The following is a 17,843-nucleotide window of genomic DNA, read 5'->3' as shown; positions in this document are numbered from 1 at the left end:
ATCCCAGTGCCTGATGGGGCTAAAACATTGTCGCGGGTGGTTCTGGGTACATATCGTCAGGCCCCTGTTCCCTCCCTCCCTCCGTAAAAGCAAGGGCAGACAATCGCTTTGCGTCTTTTTTCTTGAGTTACCTGTGCAGACGCCGTACCACGGCAAGCATGGAGCCCGCTCAGCTAACCGTCACCATATGTCTCCTGGGTGTTGGTGGACGTGGTACTGCATTGCTACATAGCAGTAGTTTATTGCCTTTTGGCAGCAGACAGTGCAGTATGACTGGTAGCCGTCGTCGACGTAGTCCTGGGTGCTCTTTTAACCGGGTGCCTGGGCAAACATGGGAGTGACTCAGCCAGGTCATTTCCCTTGTTTCGTCTCATGGCGATTGAGTCCTGCCGGCAGTGCACTGTCTTTTAATCTGCAGCCAGCAGAAGATGATGGCCAGCAGTCATACTGCACCGTCTTCTGCCGAGCACCCAGGAGGTGACAATGGCTAGCGGTCGTACTGCACAGTCTGCTGCCAGCATGATGTATAAAGATAGATGAAGTGGCTCAAAACAAGAAATAGACCAGATTTGTTTTGTATTCATTTTCTCCTCCCTCTTTCCCTCCCTCTGTGAAATCAACGGCCTGCTAAAACCTCAAGGATAGAATTCAAACTGGGTTTGAGTTCTATCCTTGAGGCGGCCATTCAGTTTCTCACAAAGCCCCCCCCTTTGTTGATTTTAATTCCCTGTAAGCCAACCCTGTAAGCCATGTTGTCAGTCACCCCTCCCTCCGTCAGGGCAACAGCAGATAATTGTTCCGCGCCTTTTTTCTGTGCAGACGCCATACCGCGGCAAGCATGGAGCCCACTCAGATCACTTTGGCAATTAGGAGCACATTAAACACCACACACATTATCCAGCAGTATATGCAGCACCAGAACCTGGCAAAGCGAAACCGGGCGAGTAGGCGACGTCATCGCAGTGACAAGAGCGATGAGGACATGGACACAGACTTCTCTCAAAGCACGTGCTCTGCCAATGTGGGCATCATGGTGCTAATGGTGCAGGCTCATGCAGTGGAACGCTGATTCTGGGACCAGGAAACAAGCACAGACTGGTGGGACCACATAGTGTTTCTGGTCTGGGATGATTCCCAGTGGCTGCGAAACTTTCACATGCGTAAGGGCACTTTCATGGAACTTTGTGACTTGCTTTCCCCTGCCCTGAGGTGCAAGAATACCAAGATGAGAGCAGCTCTCACAGTTGAGAAGCGAGTGGCAATAGCCCTGTGGAAGCTTGCAACGCCAGACAACTACCGGTCAGTCGGGAATCAAGTTGGAGTGGGCAAATCTACTGTGGGGGTTGCTGTGATGCAAGTAGCCAACGCAATCAAAGATCTGCTGATATCAAGGGTAGTGACCCTGGGAAATGTGCAGGTCATAGTAGATGGCTTTGCTGCAATGGGATTCCCTAACTGTAGTGGAGCCATAGATGGAACCCATATCCCTATCTTGGCACTGGAGCACCAAGCCAGCGAGTATATAAACTGCAAGGGGTACTTTTCAATAGTGCTGCAAGCACTGATGGATCACAAGGGACGTTTCACCAACATCAACGTAGGATGGCTGGGAAAGGTACATGACAATCGCATCTTCAGGAACTCTGGTCTGTTTCAAAAGCTGCAGGAAGGGACTTTCTTCCCAGACCAGAAAATAACCGTTGGGGATGTTGAAATGCCTTTAGTTATCCTTGGGGACCCAGCCTACCCCTTAATGCCATGGCTCATGAAGCCATACAAAGGCAGCCTGGAGAGTAGTCAGGAGCTGTTCAACTACAGGCTGAGCAAGTGCAGAATGGTGGTAGAATGTGCATTTGGATGTTTAAAAGTGCGCTGACGCAGTTTACTGACTCGGTTAGACCTCAGCGAAACCAATATTCCCACTGTTATTACTGCTTGCTGTGCGCTCCACAATATCTGTGAGAGTAAGGGGGAGACGTTTATGGCAGTGTGGGAGGTTGAGGCAAATTGCCTGGCTGCTGGTTACGCACAGCTAGACACCAGGGTGGTTAGAAGAGCACAGGAGGGTGCGGTGCGCATCAGAGAAGCTTTGAAAACCAGTTTCATGACTGGCCAGGCTACGGTGTGAAAGTTCTGTTTTTCTCCTTGATGAAACTCCCTGCCTCTTGGTTCACTCTACTTCCCTTTAAGCTAACCACCCTCCCCACCTCCCTTCGATCACCACTTGCAGAGGCAATAAAGTCAATGTTGCTCACATTCTTGCATTCTTTATTAATTCATCACACAAATAGGGGGATAATTACTAAGGTAGCCCAGGAGGGGTGGTGGAGGAGGGAAGGACAAGGCCACACAGCACTTTAAAAGTTTAAAACTTATTGAATGCCAGCCTTCTGTTACTTGGGCAATCCTCTGGGGTGGAGTGGCCGGAGGCCCTCCCCACCGAGTTCTTGGGCATCTGGGTGAGGAGGCTATGGAACTTGGGGAGGAGGGCGGATGATTACACAGGGGCTGTAGCAGCGGTCTGTGCTCCTGCTGCCTTTCCTGCAGCTCAACCATATGCTGGAGCATATTAGTTTGAACCTCCAGCAGCCTCAGCATTGAATCCTGCCTCCTCTCATCACGCTGCCACCACCATTCAGCTTCAGCCCTCTCTTCAGCTCGCCATTTACTCTCTTCAGCCCGCCACCTCTCCTCCCGGTCATTTTGTGCTTTCCTGCACTCTGACATTGTCTGCCTCCATGCATTCGTCTGTGCTCTGTCAGTGTGAGAGGACAGCATGAGCTCAGAGAACATTTCATCGTATGTGCGGTTTTTTCGCCTTCTAATCTTCGCTAGCCTCTGGGAGGGAGAAGATCCTGTGATCCTTGAAACACATGCAGCTGCTGGAGGGAAAAAAAAGGGGCAGTGGTATTTGAAAAGACACATTTTATAGAACAATGGGTACACTCTTTCACAGTAAACCTTGCTGTTAACATTACATACATAGCACATGTGCTTTCGTTACAAGGTCGCATTTTGCCTCCCCCCACCGCGTGGCTAACAGCAGGGAACATTTCTGTTCAGCCATAGGCAAACAGCCCAGCAGGAACGGGCACCTCTGAATGTCCCCTTAAGAAAAGCACCCTATTTCAACCAGGTGACCATGAATGATATCACTCTTCTGAGGATAATACAGAGAGATAAAGAACGGATGTTGTTTGAACACCAGCAAACATATGCTGCAATGCTTTGTTCTACAATGATTCCCAAGTACGTGCTACTGGCCTGGAGTAGTAAAGTGTCCTACCATGGTGGAGGGAATAAGGCTGCCCTCCCCAGAAACCTTTTGCAAAGGAGAGCCATGAATGCCAGGGCAAATTAATCATTAAACATGCTGGCTTTTAAACCTTTTATAGTATTTTAAAAGGTACACTCCCCAGAGGTCCCTTCTCCACCTGGTGGGTCCGGGAGGCAGCCTTGGGTGGGTTTGGGGGGTATTGGCTCCAGGTCCAGGGTGAGAAACAGTTCCTGGCTGTTGGGAAAACTGGTTTCTCTACTTGTTTGCTGTGAGCTATCTACAGCCTCCTCCTCCTCATCTTCCTCATCCCCAAAACCAGCTTCCGTGTTGCCTCCATCTCCATTGAAGGAGTCAAACAACATGGCTGGGGTAGTGGTGGCTGAACCACCTAAAATGGCATGCAGCTCATCATAGAAGTGGCATGTTTGGGGCTCTGACCTGTAGCGGCCGTTGGCCTCTCTGGTTTTCTGGTAGGCTTGCCTCAGCTCCTTAAGTTTTACACAGCACTGCTTCGGGTCCCTGTTATGGCCTCTGTCCTTCATGCCCTGGGAGATTTTCACAAATGTTTTGGCATTTCGAAAACTGGAACGTAGTTCTGATGGCATGGATTCCTCTCCCCATACAGCGATCAGATCCCGTACCTCCCATTTGGTCCATGCTGGAGCTCTTTTGTGATTCTGGGACTCCATCATGGTCACCTCTGCTGATGAGCTCTGCATGGTCACCTGCAGCTTGCCACACTGGCCAAACAGGAAATTGAAATTCAAAAGTTTGCGGGCCTTTTCCTGTCTACCTAGTCAGTGCATCTGAGTTGAGAGTGCTGTCCAGAGCAGTCACAATGGAGCACTCTGGGATAGCTCCCGGAGGCCAATACCATCTAATTGCGTTCACAGTACCCCACATTTGACCCAGCAAAACCGATTTCAGCGCTAATCCCCTTGTCGGGGGTGGAGTAAGGAAATCGATTTTAAGAGCTCTTTAAGTTGAAAAAAAGGGCTTCGTCATGTGGACGGGTGCAGGGTTACATCAATTTAATGCTGCTAAATTCGACCTCAACGCCTAGTATAGACCAGGGCTATGAGTTGAGGGCACTTAACACCTGTTAAGTCTGAACTTTTGGCTTGGGCTTTGTTGTGGGGAGACCAGATGTCGTTCCCCAACAGGAATAGGTGGTATGGGCAAACTGAGCCGCCGCCTTTTACTGCTGCCAGGAATTTTGTCACCTGGGTTAGAGATTTTTCATATTTGTTAGAATAAAGTTGCAGTCTTGTCAGCCATTTAGATGGTGAGTCATTGCTGTTGCATGAGCATTGCTGGGAGATCCATATGCTTCTAAAGAGAAAATGTACATGAACGTTGAAGATCCTTTTTTGAGTGGTTGAGAATTGTTGTATTTAATATTTATCCATTAAAAGTTCAGTGTAAATTAAACAATTCCTGCTGAAAAAAAGAAAATTAATTTTTATAATTGTCATTCAACATGTACAGCTTATACCATATATATGCATGGCTACTGGCACTATATATTACTTGAACTCTCTAATGTGACTGTTTCGATTTCTTATAGGTTGCTGCTGAGAACAGTGCTGGCATTGGAGTATTTAGTGATCCTTTTCTCTTTCAAACTGCAGAAAGTGGTAATTTCAGTAAAGCTTCCATTACCCAATTTATTCTTTTCTTTTAAAGAAATAGTATCAAAAATTCTGATACATTTAGGAGCAAATCCTAATCCTTTCATTGTGGCTACAAAGGGCCTCGCATACATGGTGCCATTTTGCCACGCATGGCAGAGGCAGGATTTAGGGTGCCCTGGTGTGTGTGGTCCCCATTCATTATGTGCTGTGAATCCCAGCTCTGCAGGGCTCCACACATGTCCCTGTGCAGATGGGTTGGAGGAAATCAAGGCAGGGATCGCTGATCACATACTAAATAAACCCACCAACTATTCGCAAAAAGAAAAGGAGTACTTGTGGCACCTTAGAGATGAACCAATTTATTTGAGCATAAGCTTTCGTGAGCTAAACATAGTGGTTTGGTCTGGAGCTCAGGCTCGGAAACCTAGGGAAGGGGTGGGTCTCAGAGTCTGAGCTCCAGACCAAGCTGCAACATGTACACAGCTCTTTTTAGCATCATAGGCAAGCCCCGCAAGCCCAACTCTTTTATCTAGATGTACCCCTAGAGGGACAGAGGAAATATATTCAATATTTTGCTAATAGGGACTATCCTTCCTTAATAGACAATGACAAAAGTGTTTTTTATGAGAGCATTAGTATAAATTTATATTTTAAAAAGGAAAATAACCACTCACCATACTTGGAGAGAGAAATACAACTTTTAAAATTTGAAAATTGCCTCTGATACTGTGGTGCTGAATGATTTTAACACCTGGAAACCAGAAATAGAGAAAGCAGCCATAACAGGTATCAGAAAGAAAGAGGAATAAAGAAGGATTAATTGAATTGTGAAAGTCATTTCAGATTAGAAATGTTAATTCTGAAATATATACATTGTATGCATTACTGGTTTTGTTTTGTTTCTTAGCTCCAGGTAAAGTGGTGAATCTCACAGTTGAGGCCTTAAATTATTCAGCTGTAAATCTGATCTGGTTTCTGCCTCAGCAACCAAATGGAAAAATAACCAGTTTCAAGATTAGTGTGAAACATGCAAGAAGTGGAATTGTAGTGAAAGATGTTTCTGTTAAAGTGGAGGACATTCTATCTGGGAGGCTACCAGAATGTAATGTAAGTGCTAAAAACAATTTAATTAGAGATGGACTCAAGGGATGAAATGTGGTTCCACATTTGCATTTTGAATACCCCCAAAATCTGGGGGCCTGTGGGATATGGTTCGGGTCCATTTCTAATTTTATAATTTGGTTATAGGTCCTACAAACGGATGCACTGGGTACAGACAGATCTTTATGTCTGAGCTAGAGCTGGTCAAAATTTTTCTGACAGAACAGTTTTCCAGTGAAAAATGCAGTTTAGTCAAAATTAAAATGGTCAACAGAAACTTGTTGATTCTGATGAAATCTTTGATACAAGTATATTGAAATTGTTTAGATTCTCATTTTTTTTAGATAATGTTTAAAAGTTTAGTTTTGACTTTATTTCATTTAATCTCAACATATATATAATAATAATAATAAAGTCAAAATTAAACTGTTAAACATTATCTAAACAAAATGAGAATCTAAACAATTTCAATATTTATTTCATTTCAACTTATGAATGTATGTTTCAGTAATATATAATGTGTCAGTATAATATATATAATGATTCATCATTACTGAAACATACAAATATAAGTTGAAATGAAATGATAAAGTCAAAATGAATTTTTTGACATTATTGAAATGTTTTAAAATTTCCAAATTGAAATTTTTTGGATTTTCCATTACACAGAGTTTCAAACTTTTTGTTTTGATTTGGAATGAAAACATCTAAATTTTGGAATTTCGTGTGGGTCAGAAATTCCATTTTCCAATAGAACTCTAATCTGAGTAGAATCCCTGTGACTTCAAGGACTCCATATGGCCTGAGTTGGAATGGACCTAGGATACTGGAATAATACCATGGTCTTGTGAGAAGTGCCATTTATAATGACTCTAAGTTGTCAGGACCTTTGTTTCATACTTTATCTGAATGAGGATTTCCAGCATTGCAGAGCCTCCTAATATCAAAATGAGTTAGTTTGATACCAATTCAGAAGGAAGAGTGCCACCTACTAAATTATTAGCACCATTTATTGCAGCATCTAGGTTTTTCTTGGCATTCTCTTTTATAGCTGCTGATCAGGTTCAACCTTTTCTAGCCAGATCAGCTCTATTTGGATTTAGAGTGTAGTAAAACATTACTAATTTGTGCCAATTACTGGGAGACTCATGGAACAGAATGGTTGAATATTGGAAACCAAATCTGGCAATGTTTCATCAACACCAGAGTTTTGGTTCTATTCAGCCATATTTGATACTCTTAGTATTTGTTAATTTGTGATGTAGAATCAGGGCTGAAGGAGTGGAATGAGCTGCATCCCCTATGCTGTTAATGATGCCATCAGGTGGAAGATAACAACCTGCATTTATGTGGTGACAAGTGAAAGAAATACTCATTTTCAACTATTTTGTTTTAAAGATGCAGTGTTTGTAATTTTTGTGACTACACATTTACCATTGTTGATCTGGCATGACAGTTTTAAAATTCAGTTTATTTTTATCAGCTTTTTCAGATTACTATTTTGGTGTTGTGAGAATCAAATTATTTGATATTTCTCTAGTTACCAGCCTTTTTGAGCTCAGTTCTTCTCTTGAATGCAAGCCGAAGGCTTTCGTTGATTTTTGGCCTTAGGGTTTGTAGGTAACTTTTATCCTACTTGTAATATTTTAAAAAATCCACATTTTATAGCTATATAAAGAGGTATGATATTGCAAAGACCTATAGTTCAACAGTGATTGAGGCAAAATGGTGAAGTAATAGGTTTAGCTTTTCATGGTTCATATTTTATCTTTCTAGGAAAACAGTGAATCATTTTTGTGGAGTACTACCACCCCTTCAACTACTTTTGGCAAATCTACATTTCCTTCACGGGCTATGTTTACACCAAGTACAGTAGCACCTAGTCAAATGAGCTCTGTTTGGAATGAACCTATTAGTTTTGTTGTGACTCGTCTTAGACCATACACCACTTATCTTTTTGAAGTCTCTGCAGTTACCACTGAAGCAGGTTATATTGACAGCACAATTGTCAGGACACCAGAAGCAGGTATGTATTGCTTTCCGAGAAAAAACCTCTAACTACAGAGAAAAATCAATTTTTAAAATTCTGAGATTTATTTTAAAATATAAAACAAAGGGATTTCAGGTTATATTACAGGATGCTTTAGACTGTGATTCTGTCCTGCTAGATCTCAGACTGTGTTTCAATACATACATTCTTTGTTTTATATATCCTGGTATGCAGCCAGTCAATCAACTTCCCGCAGCCAGTCAATCATATTTCCCTACAGCTATGTGTGAAAAGTGAGAGAAACACCTTTCCCAATGTTCCCCTATCAGGATCCGCAGCTTGAAAGGCAGTCATAGAGCAAGCCATTGAACCCCAGAACTTTCAGTACATTGCAAGTGACCTGTCAGCAGGGGGTCAGGGGGAAACCAGGATTGCCTAAACACTGTTTATCTAGCACTGTTTGGTAATTCTGGGCTCTTCTTTCCTATGTCAGAATTCAAACTAATTTGCAGATGAGAAGAGGTCTGACTCTTTCCTAATATTGCATATTTGAATGGTTTTGTTAAAGATAAAAAAAACCCCTAAATATATAGTTCTGGCTGGGATAGATAAAGTTCTGTGTAATTCCCAGTCTGATTCAAGGCTTTCGTCCAACTTTTTCTCTGAGGTTTTCAAACTGTTCATGTGCCAGACAGGTGTATTGGCCGTAGGAAAATCCTTGGGAATGGAGCAAAGCTCAAGTAAAAGGGCTTTGCTCTGCAAAAGAATATCGGGGTGGAAGGATAGAATCCTCACTCCCAGCTAATCCAGGATGTCTGTGAACTTGGTTGAAGCTGTTACTGTAAGGTCTGGAGGAGGAACTAGTAGATGGCATTCCGCTCCCCTAAACAGAGTTTGGCCTAGTGAATCTCTGATATGCACAGGTCCACTGACCGCACCTAGGGCCAGCCCAAATCACTTAATCCTCATTGAGCTTCAGGGGCCCAGTCTGGCACACAAGTTGAGGCTTCTTAGGACATAGGGTCTCTGTTGGATTTACTCTCCTATGCATCCAAAAATGCTGCTGTGGGACCTTACATGCATGTGTAAGGAATGCCAGGATTTTGTTTCCAGGCTGAAGTGAATGCCAATTGTGGGTTTTTCCTGGGGACATTATAGATAAATGAACTTTTTTCCTCATGGTTTTTCTTTTCTGATGTTTGATTTAGCTTTAATAGAAATTTTTACAAACATTTTAAATTTTTCTAAATACTAGAAAGCTAAATCTTGTATTGAACTATGCAGATTATAGAGCAAATCCAATAATATAGCTTCAATCTGGGTATTAAAAAACAATGTTTATACATGCAAGTGCCTGGATATACAGTTGGGTTTTTTTTATGCACGGGATTTTGGTTTAGGAGTGCTGCTTTCATTGATTGCAAAGAGCCCTGCCCTCTCATCTAGACATTGAAACCTTCCCACATCCCACAACTGACTCATGCTTACCCTTCAAGTTGCCAGAACTTTTTCACATTCCCCAGCATCAAGCAATCTAACGGCACCTCCCCCAAACTACTGAAATCCCCACCTCCAGTGTCTTGACCCTGCCACCTTAACATATAATGCCACCCAAACTACCTGTCCACTGCCAAATTCTCCTGCTGTCTTTTAGGATCAAATGCTGAGTAGTTGGAGGTAGGCCCTGGGGAGAAGTGTGGTTTGAGGGTGAGGAATCTGCAGCCTAAGTAGCTTCCTGTGCCATGCAGCAGGCTGGAGTGCTGTGAATCCTCTGGCTCTGCACTCCCCTCTCTCTGTCATCCCTGCATGTGCCTTCTAAATGCTGCTCCCCCTTACTATCTCCCGCACCCCGACATGCACCGTGAAACTACATTAATTTGTTGCCACAGGACCTCCTGTGGCCACAGAGGCAAAGGTGACCACATGACTCTTAATGACAAGTGCCCTGCCTTGGACCCATTCCCAGCTGCTGAAACCATCCAAGACCCTTCCTAGTTGAATCATCCCAGCTCTGCTGAACCCCTTCCCCATCCTTCCCAGTGACAGGGCTCTTCTTGCTTAAAATGCTATTTGAGAATCCAAGTACTTTTTTTTTTTGCTACTCATTTATGGGTTTAAAATTTTTGGACATGACTGCATTATATTTAAAATTATTACCATATGTCTTGTGCAAAATCCAGCACTTGCATATTTCGTCACTGGGGATAGGATCAAGTGGAATCAAATAATTAATTAATATTACTTCTGTGAGTTATGTGACAGGATTTGGCCCTGGAAAAGAATTGCAGCTTCTCTTGATTACTTGTAAACCCTGACATTTAAGAATAATGTGTGAGTGTAGCTGATACCATTTGAGTTGGCAGGATTACTTTATCGTTCTTGGTTATCTTCACTGAGTAGCACCTAAGAAATTCCTCAGGATTGACAGGAGCTCTCTTTTCTTTCATTGGCAGCTGTTGTTATTTTCACAACTAGCTCGATAGGAGAGAGTTGATTTTTTGTTTCTATGATTGACATCACTTTGAATGATAACATTTTTACCTAAGATTTGATCCAAAAAATGGAGGTGTTTGCTGAGCTGTGCACAAACAGCAAAATGGCTGGGTATTGTTATGGCAGTACATGTTTTAAGTAATTTTAGATGTTTTCATTTTCATATTTTCACATTTTTTTTTAAAAAAATCTACATATTACCTTTTAAGAGTAACCCTTACTTGAGAAAATTTACGTGTTATTTTTCAGAGGACTGAGCTAAAACTGTTGTCTATTATAACTGAATTTTGTAAGAAGGCTAAGTGGAAAATACACAAATAGTCAAAGCTGTAGTTTTTATTTGTTTTAAAGCTTGATTTGGGTAAATTCAGCTTTAGTTTCTCTTGATGTTTTTATAAAAAACAAAGGCTACATTTTCATGGAAAATTCAGGTTATTCTACTAGGGGTCTAGGCCAAGATTTTAAAACCTGGGTGTCTCCAGTTAGACTCTTCAATCTAAATAAAGGCACCTAGATCAGTGGCCTGATTTTCAAAAGTGTTATGCACCCAGCAGCTGCTGTTGAACTCAGCATTTTTGGAAATCAGGGTTCTGATTTATGTGCCTAAATATGGATTTAAAAGCTTAATTTTAGGCTCCCTTTTTACAAAAATATCTTGGCCTGATTGGATTCAAACTGATTAGCATCCAAGTAAAATGAATTTGATTGACTCAGTCCATGCCTCCTGAGTGTATTCACAAATCTGTCAGAGTGCAGCAAGCTTTGCTTTAGAAAGGCGAAGGGCCTGATCCTGCAATCCCTTGAGCAATGTTAATAACTTTACTTAGAAGAGTAGTCCCATTAAAAGCAATAGGACTGCTCAGATGAATAAAGTTGTTCACGCGCTGGTGTTTGCAGGATTGGAGCTTTGGGCAGTATTGAAAGTTATCAAATTAGTTTTAGAAGACTTAGAATATAAGAGAGAGAGACTGCATACCTGTTGATCAAACTAGTCATCTAAGTTTTATACTGCTCCCCATCACCGTAGAATCTGAGTGCCTTTCAATGTAAAATCAATAGCAATTGCGAAATTACTGTTAGACTTGACAGAGTCTCTGGTACTTCTCCCTTTTCAGGTTCAGCTGCACTTTTGTAGTTTTCTTGCAAGATAAGTTACTACCTCCCCCCCCCCGTCCCTTTTTAATTAAAAGGAAGTACATTAAAATCAGAAAGAAAGAAAATTTCGTATTAATATAAATCCTACTTTTCCAATTTACATGATGTTTTTAATGTCTTTTTCTGATCTTATTTTATATGTAATATGAATAATATGAATTAAATGATGTTTCTGGGAAACCCTAATATGAATTATATGTGTATACATTTTTTTCCAATGTTGTTTTAGTTCCAGAAGATCCACCCCAGAATTTTGCCAAAGGCAACATTACTGGAAAGTCCTTCTCAGTGTCTTGGGAACCACCAACCGTAGTAACAGGAAAGTTTAGTTACAGAGTTGAGTTATATGGACCATCTGGTAAGTCTGAATCAAACTTAGGTTTTCTCTATCATTGTTAGGATAATTTTCTTTCAGTAACTACATCGCTAGCATTCTAAAAATGGATAGTTGAAAACAAATCTTTCCTTTTATGAAATTAGGCTTGGTGGTAATTCTCTGATAGCTTCTCAGTGAAAAGGATGCGTGTCATGGGGTTCACTCATTGTTAGGGTGCCTCCTCATGGCTGTGTCTGGCGAATCAGCTCTCATCCAGTCTGACACCCCTTTCCTCACACCGTGGCCCCTCCTTGGTTGCCAGGACTCACAGTGCTCCCTCTTCATGACTCAGCCTCCAGCCAGGTCTTTGTACAGTCCTCCTCTTCCAAGGTACCAAAGTCCTGCTGGATCAGCTATCCTCATGCTGCTCCAGACAGTCTTACTGTCCAGCGCCAGGCACTGTGCCACTTTCCCAGCAGCTGGTGGGGGAACCTAGGCCCACCCACTGCTCTAGGCTCCAATCCAAGGGCTCTATGTCTAGCAACTATGAGCTGTTTGCTTCTAGACCCTAGTGCTATTTCCCCAAGCCGTAGTGCTATTTCCCCTGATCTATCCTCTGCCTGTCCCCTGGGTTTATCAGTCTAAACTCCCTCCTCTCAGGGAGTAGCTGTAGGCTACTTCCCTCTTTGACTTCTTGCCAGGCTCTATAGCCTCAAACACCCTTTTACTTCTCCCAGGAAGTGACTGCAGCCTACTTCCTCTTCAGTCCCCGGTGTTCTCAGCTTTCTGGCTTTACACAAGCTCAGCCTGCCTCTTCCCAGCTCTGCTTCATCAACAGTTAGCCCTTCTGTCCCTGGTTCTCCCACACTGGTGCAGCCTATCGGGCTAATTGTCCTAACAACCTGATCTGCCTTGTGTGGGAAGGACACTCCATCATAATGCTCATTATCAGTATATATAGCAATGGATACTAGGTACACCTGAAAACAGGAAGAGACACAATCTTATCTATTTCACTCTTTTAGAGAGGCAGTATATTACACTGTCAATTAAATCAGGACGTGGAGGAGAACAAAACACAGACAAAGGAATGGATTTTAATGGATAAGGCTAAAACTATTAACTTGAATGGGTTGTGAGATGAAGTGATTGGGGCCCCCCACCCTCACTGAAAAATACCAGTCATTTATTTGGGTTCAGGATAGTGGTAAATATCCTCGATGCTCCATAACCAATGTTTAGGGTTTGTTTCCCGGCTAATCTCTAGTATTTAGCCCTCCTCTGATCCCTCTTGTCCTCCAACTTATTAGGGGGAATGAGGGTGCACATGAAATCTGCAAAGAAATAAGGTCTGCCTTTCTTCCTCAAGAATAATAAGGTCCAGAAGCCACCTTCCAGGTCTCTAACTCACATGTACTTCTAGGACCTGGCTCCCTGGAGCCTCTTACTCACGTTGGCTACTTGTCTCAAGCTGCAAAACTACAAACTCCACTTATTAAACTTGCATGTTTAAATCCTGTCTTTACTCCATATTAACCTAAAACTGTGCCTCCAGGATACTGGCGATGGAGGGAAAAAAAGCACCAGGCACCTTGTCAATTCTAGCCCCAGGGAAAAAAAATTTCTTCCTATCTCCAGAACTGCCACTTGATCAAACCCACACAGCATCTTCAGAACATGCTTCAAATTAGACCTCAGTTATAGGGCAGAGAGGGTGAGGCAGCAACCACAGCAGAGTAGCTGTTTGTGACTGAGTGCCACTGCTCCCATCCTCTTTGCTTTACACAGACTACTCAGAAGCCTTACTTTCTGTAGATACGACCAGGCAGTTTATTTATAGTATTTCACTCCACCACCTTTTAGGTACTAGTGCACTCATACCATTTACATTATCTAGCTTTATTACCCCTTCTCCAAAGCACGGGCGGGTTGGGGGTGAAGAGGTTTCTCCTCCCAGAGAACTCCCTTTTGTCAGTCTACTAGCCTGCTTCCATCCCCTTTCTTTCTTTCTGTGCTCTTTTATTCATTCTCCCTGTTAATGTGCTAATTAGCTCGTTTAGTTACGCAGCCCCAAACTGATCTGGTAATCAGGAACTTCTCTCCTTGATCAGGCCCTCCCCAGGGACCTAACTGGTTAAACAATGACCAGAGTGCTACTGGTTCAGGTGCTGATTCCCAGTACTCAGTCACAGAGCTGCCTGCTCATGATGGGATGGGGGCAAGGAGGTAATAGGCACCTATATAAGAAAAAGCCCCAAATATTGGGACTGTCCCTATAAAATTGTGACATCAGGTCACCCTAGCTAGCTACAATCTCTCTCCTGAGCAGCTCTAGGGGTAGCACACTAACATGTGCCTTACGCTGCGCAAATCATAAAGTGAAGATCTAGCCCTCGGTCTAAAAAGATATATTGTACTAGTCAACATCTTAATGTCAGTCGTGATGGTTTTCATGCCAAATGCTTTCCAATAACATTTGATGAAGTTGCTTGATTGCAAAATGCCTACCTACTACAAAAGTATTGGAAACCAATTCTCATTGTCCTGATAACTAAGACCCATTTTCCTCACATGTAATATATTCTTAATCAGGGCATCAATAGTATTACACAAGTTGGAATGAAAGGAATTATGGTTATATAAGCATGACATTCAAAGTATTTTGTATTGTGTAATCCTTTTCCATCTACAGCTGTCATGTGTCCTCAATATCATTCTGGACTTTGATATTAAAGGCAATTAGAATTAACAGAGCTGGGTAGATAGTGATAATGCTGAAGTTTGGTGGTTTAATGAACCATTTTAAATATGGTCTAGTATCTATAGTTGTAGTGAGTGGGGAAATCAAGTAAGACACCTGAATACATATTGCACAAACGTACATTATTTAAGAAATTATATTATTTTATCTTTATTTTAGAAGGAAACTCTTCAGTAACACCAGGGAATTGGATTATTGCCTTTTAAAATGAGGCATTCTGTATCATCATTATATTAGAATTGGAAAAGGTTCAGAAAAGGGCAACAAAAATTATTAGGGGTATGGAACGGCTGCCATATGAGGAGAGATTAATAAGACTGGGACTTTTCAGCTTGGAAAAAAGACGACTAAGGGGATAAGCAAGAGGTCTATAAAATCATGACCTGTGTGGAGAAAGTAAATAAGGAAATTTTATTTACTCCTTCTCACAATGCAAGAACTAGGGGTCACTAAATGAAATTAATAGGCAGAAGGTTTAAAAGAAACAAAAGGAAGTATTTTTTCACACAATGCACAATCAAACTATGGAACTCCTTGCCAGAGGATGTTGTGAAGGCCAAGACTATAACAGGATTCAAAAAAGAAATAGATAAATTGATGGAGGATAGGTCCATCAGTGGCTATTAGCCAGGATGGGCAGGGATGATGTCCCTAGTCTGTTTGCAGGAACCGGGAATGGGCGACAGGATGAATCACTTGGTGATTACTTGTTGTATTCATTCCCTCTGGGGCAGCTGGCATTGGCCACAGTCAGAAGATAGGATACTGGGCTAGATGGACCTTTGGTCTGACTCAGTATGGTGGTTCTTCTTTTCTTATGTTCTTACTCTCAACTGGTCCTCACTATGGGATTGTCATCTCTGTAGAAAGACTAGAGCAGTTCAAGCAGTTTGGGAAGGAAGAGGGATCTAAATGATAGTTCCTTCAGTGTCTGCTGAGAATTTCTGCCTGTGGCAACAGGGCACAAATGAAAAGACTGGCTGCTTCCAAGATCTCTCAAATCTATAGCTTCCTATCTCAGCGACACAAATTGTCTTCTGGAAAGGAAACTTGCATTCTGTCACCTCCCAGAAAAGCAGCACTGAAGCACTTTATCTTATTTTTCTTGAATTTGAACCACAATTTCTCACTAGAAAATGGAGAGCTCTCAGCATCTGTTATGAGAGAATCAGACAGCTCCAAAAGTGCCCCTTAGAAATGGTTTTCCCATTTGAACTTTTTGATATTTATCATTGTTATTTGTGTAACAAGAAGCTGGGATCCATAGAACCAGTTCCAAACCTAGAGCCATTCTTAGCGTAATATTCCAAATTCTTAACAGTCCAGAAGAAAAGAGAGGTCTGTGTGAGCTGTACTTGACTTGAAGAAAGGGTTCTCCAGTCTGTGATACCTATATAATCAGTCAAGTTTTCTTTAAAGTTTATTACCCTTATAGAAGAATCAGCTGTTATAGAAAGATTTGAATATATTCTTCCTTCAGTGTTCTTTTATTGCTCCACAATGAGGCTATTTGGAGAGATGATGAGGCAGAATAGAAAATTTCTTACCTATAAATATCCTTCCTGTGATTATTTTCTCCACCACTCCACACATATCTATAATGTGAACCTGGCTTTATATTTTTGATGATTTTTTAACTTAGTCATGGGTGGTTGTAGGGGTTCATGGCCATCCCTCCCATCAGTCTTGGAGGGAGGCCACACCCCCTCGCTATAGTGTGCCTATAAATGCAAAGCTCAATAGGGAATTAGCAGTCTCAGGGCTCTAGCCCTCTGGGCAGAGCAGAGCAATAAGTGGTCAAAGGGGCTCTGGCCCTCGGGGCAGGTCAGAGCTGTAAGTGGTCAATAGCCCAAAGAATCCTGGCTAGGGCAGACAGCAAGCAAACACAGGCTGTTTGGCCTAAGGTGGGCAGGCTGCCAACCCAGAGGTGGGGTCGGCAGCAGGGAGTAGGGGGACCTGGGCCCACCCTACTTCATCAGGTTCCAGCCCAGGGCCCTGACAGTGGTGGAGGACTCCACCACTGGGTCAGTGGGGATCCCACTGAAACACGCTGACCTGGCTTCTGGCAACACAACTGGACTAATTTCTGGTGTCCCTGGGCTACTTACTACTACCCCTCCTGGGTATACCTCCATCTCCTGGGGTTTCTCCCTCTCGGGGTACACGGCCAGCGGCTGTCCCAGTAGCTCTTCCAGTACTGGTCAGTCTGTTGTCCCAAACACCTCCTTTGTGTCCTCGGTGCTGTAGAGCTCTATTGTGGCGGAGAAATGTCTGCTTCCTTCTCCAGCTCTCGGACAACTAAGCTCCATGGCCTGTCCTTTAAACTTCCAGTCCCACCCCTCTGCTTCCAGCGGGGGACATAGCTTGCCTTGCTCTGCCCACCAGAGGGTGGTTTTTGCCTTCTTCCCTTCTTCTTCAGTCTCTGAGGGAGGCCACAACCCCTCGCTACAGTAGTGTATATAGTTATATTAGGAGATAATTAATTTGACATACTTATAATTTTAAGACCAATTTTTAGAGCCCCCCAGTGAAGATTGTTGGAGAGAAGAGAAATTAAATGATAGAATTTATAGAATTAATTATAGACGAGAAATTAAAAGGTAAGAAATTTTCCATTCAGACTGGTTGAGAGGGTCTGCTCGTATTGCAATGATATTTTAGTATTTTACCAGGGGCATGCAATACTACTTGTAATAAGTCATAGTTATCATAAACTGATAGTAATTTCATTATTGTGAATAACTTCATTATTGTTTTGTCTTTTGTCTTTCATTGTCATGGAAAATAACTGTATTCAAAATGAAGAAATGTTCAATACTGTTTTTATTAAACTGAAACTGTTTTCACATTTCACTCTAGGTTATATTCTAGATAACAGCACAAAAGATCTCAAGTTCACATTTAATAATCTAACACCATTTACAACCTATGATGTGTTTGTTAGTGCTGAGACAAGTGCCGGAATGGGCCCTAAATCTAATTTAACAGTTTTTACTCCTCCAGAAGGTAGGTAGGGTTATAGAAATAAAATCGAAAAAGCTAATTGTCCTGCTACATATGATGACTGGTTTTAATTCTCCCTTCAAAGCCATTTGTGTAAATTGTGTATGAAAAAT

The 17,843-nt window shown here is 42.3% G+C and overlaps 1 protein-coding gene across 9 annotated transcripts in view; it reads left to right on the top strand.

Annotated features, from left to right (window-relative positions):
• Positions 1–17,843, top strand: part of PTPRQ (protein tyrosine phosphatase receptor type Q) — a 200,190-nt gene that overhangs the window by 55,685 nt on the left and 126,662 nt on the right. For all 9 annotated transcript variants that reach the window (XR_006274423.1, XM_043492806.1, XM_043492801.1 and 6 more), the window contains 5 exons: positions 4,845–4,914; positions 5,819–6,018; positions 7,789–8,038; positions 11,880–12,008; positions 17,587–17,733. Coding sequence is in view for 8 of the 9 variants with exons in the window: in XM_043492806.1 (XP_043348741.1) it covers positions 4,845–4,914; positions 5,819–6,018; positions 7,789–8,038; positions 11,880–12,008; positions 17,587–17,733 (796 nt within the window). In the remaining variant the exon portion in view is untranslated. The remainder of the gene's footprint in view (positions 1–4,844; positions 4,915–5,818; positions 6,019–7,788; positions 8,039–11,879; positions 12,009–17,586; positions 17,734–17,843) is intronic.

This window comes from Dermochelys coriacea, chromosome 1, assembly GCF_009764565.3.
Source record: "Dermochelys coriacea isolate rDerCor1 chromosome 1, rDerCor1.pri.v4, whole genome shotgun sequence".
Taxonomy (NCBI): domain Eukaryota; kingdom Metazoa; phylum Chordata; order Testudines; family Dermochelyidae; genus Dermochelys; species Dermochelys coriacea.
This window is presented reverse-complemented; position numbering and strand designations above follow the sequence as displayed.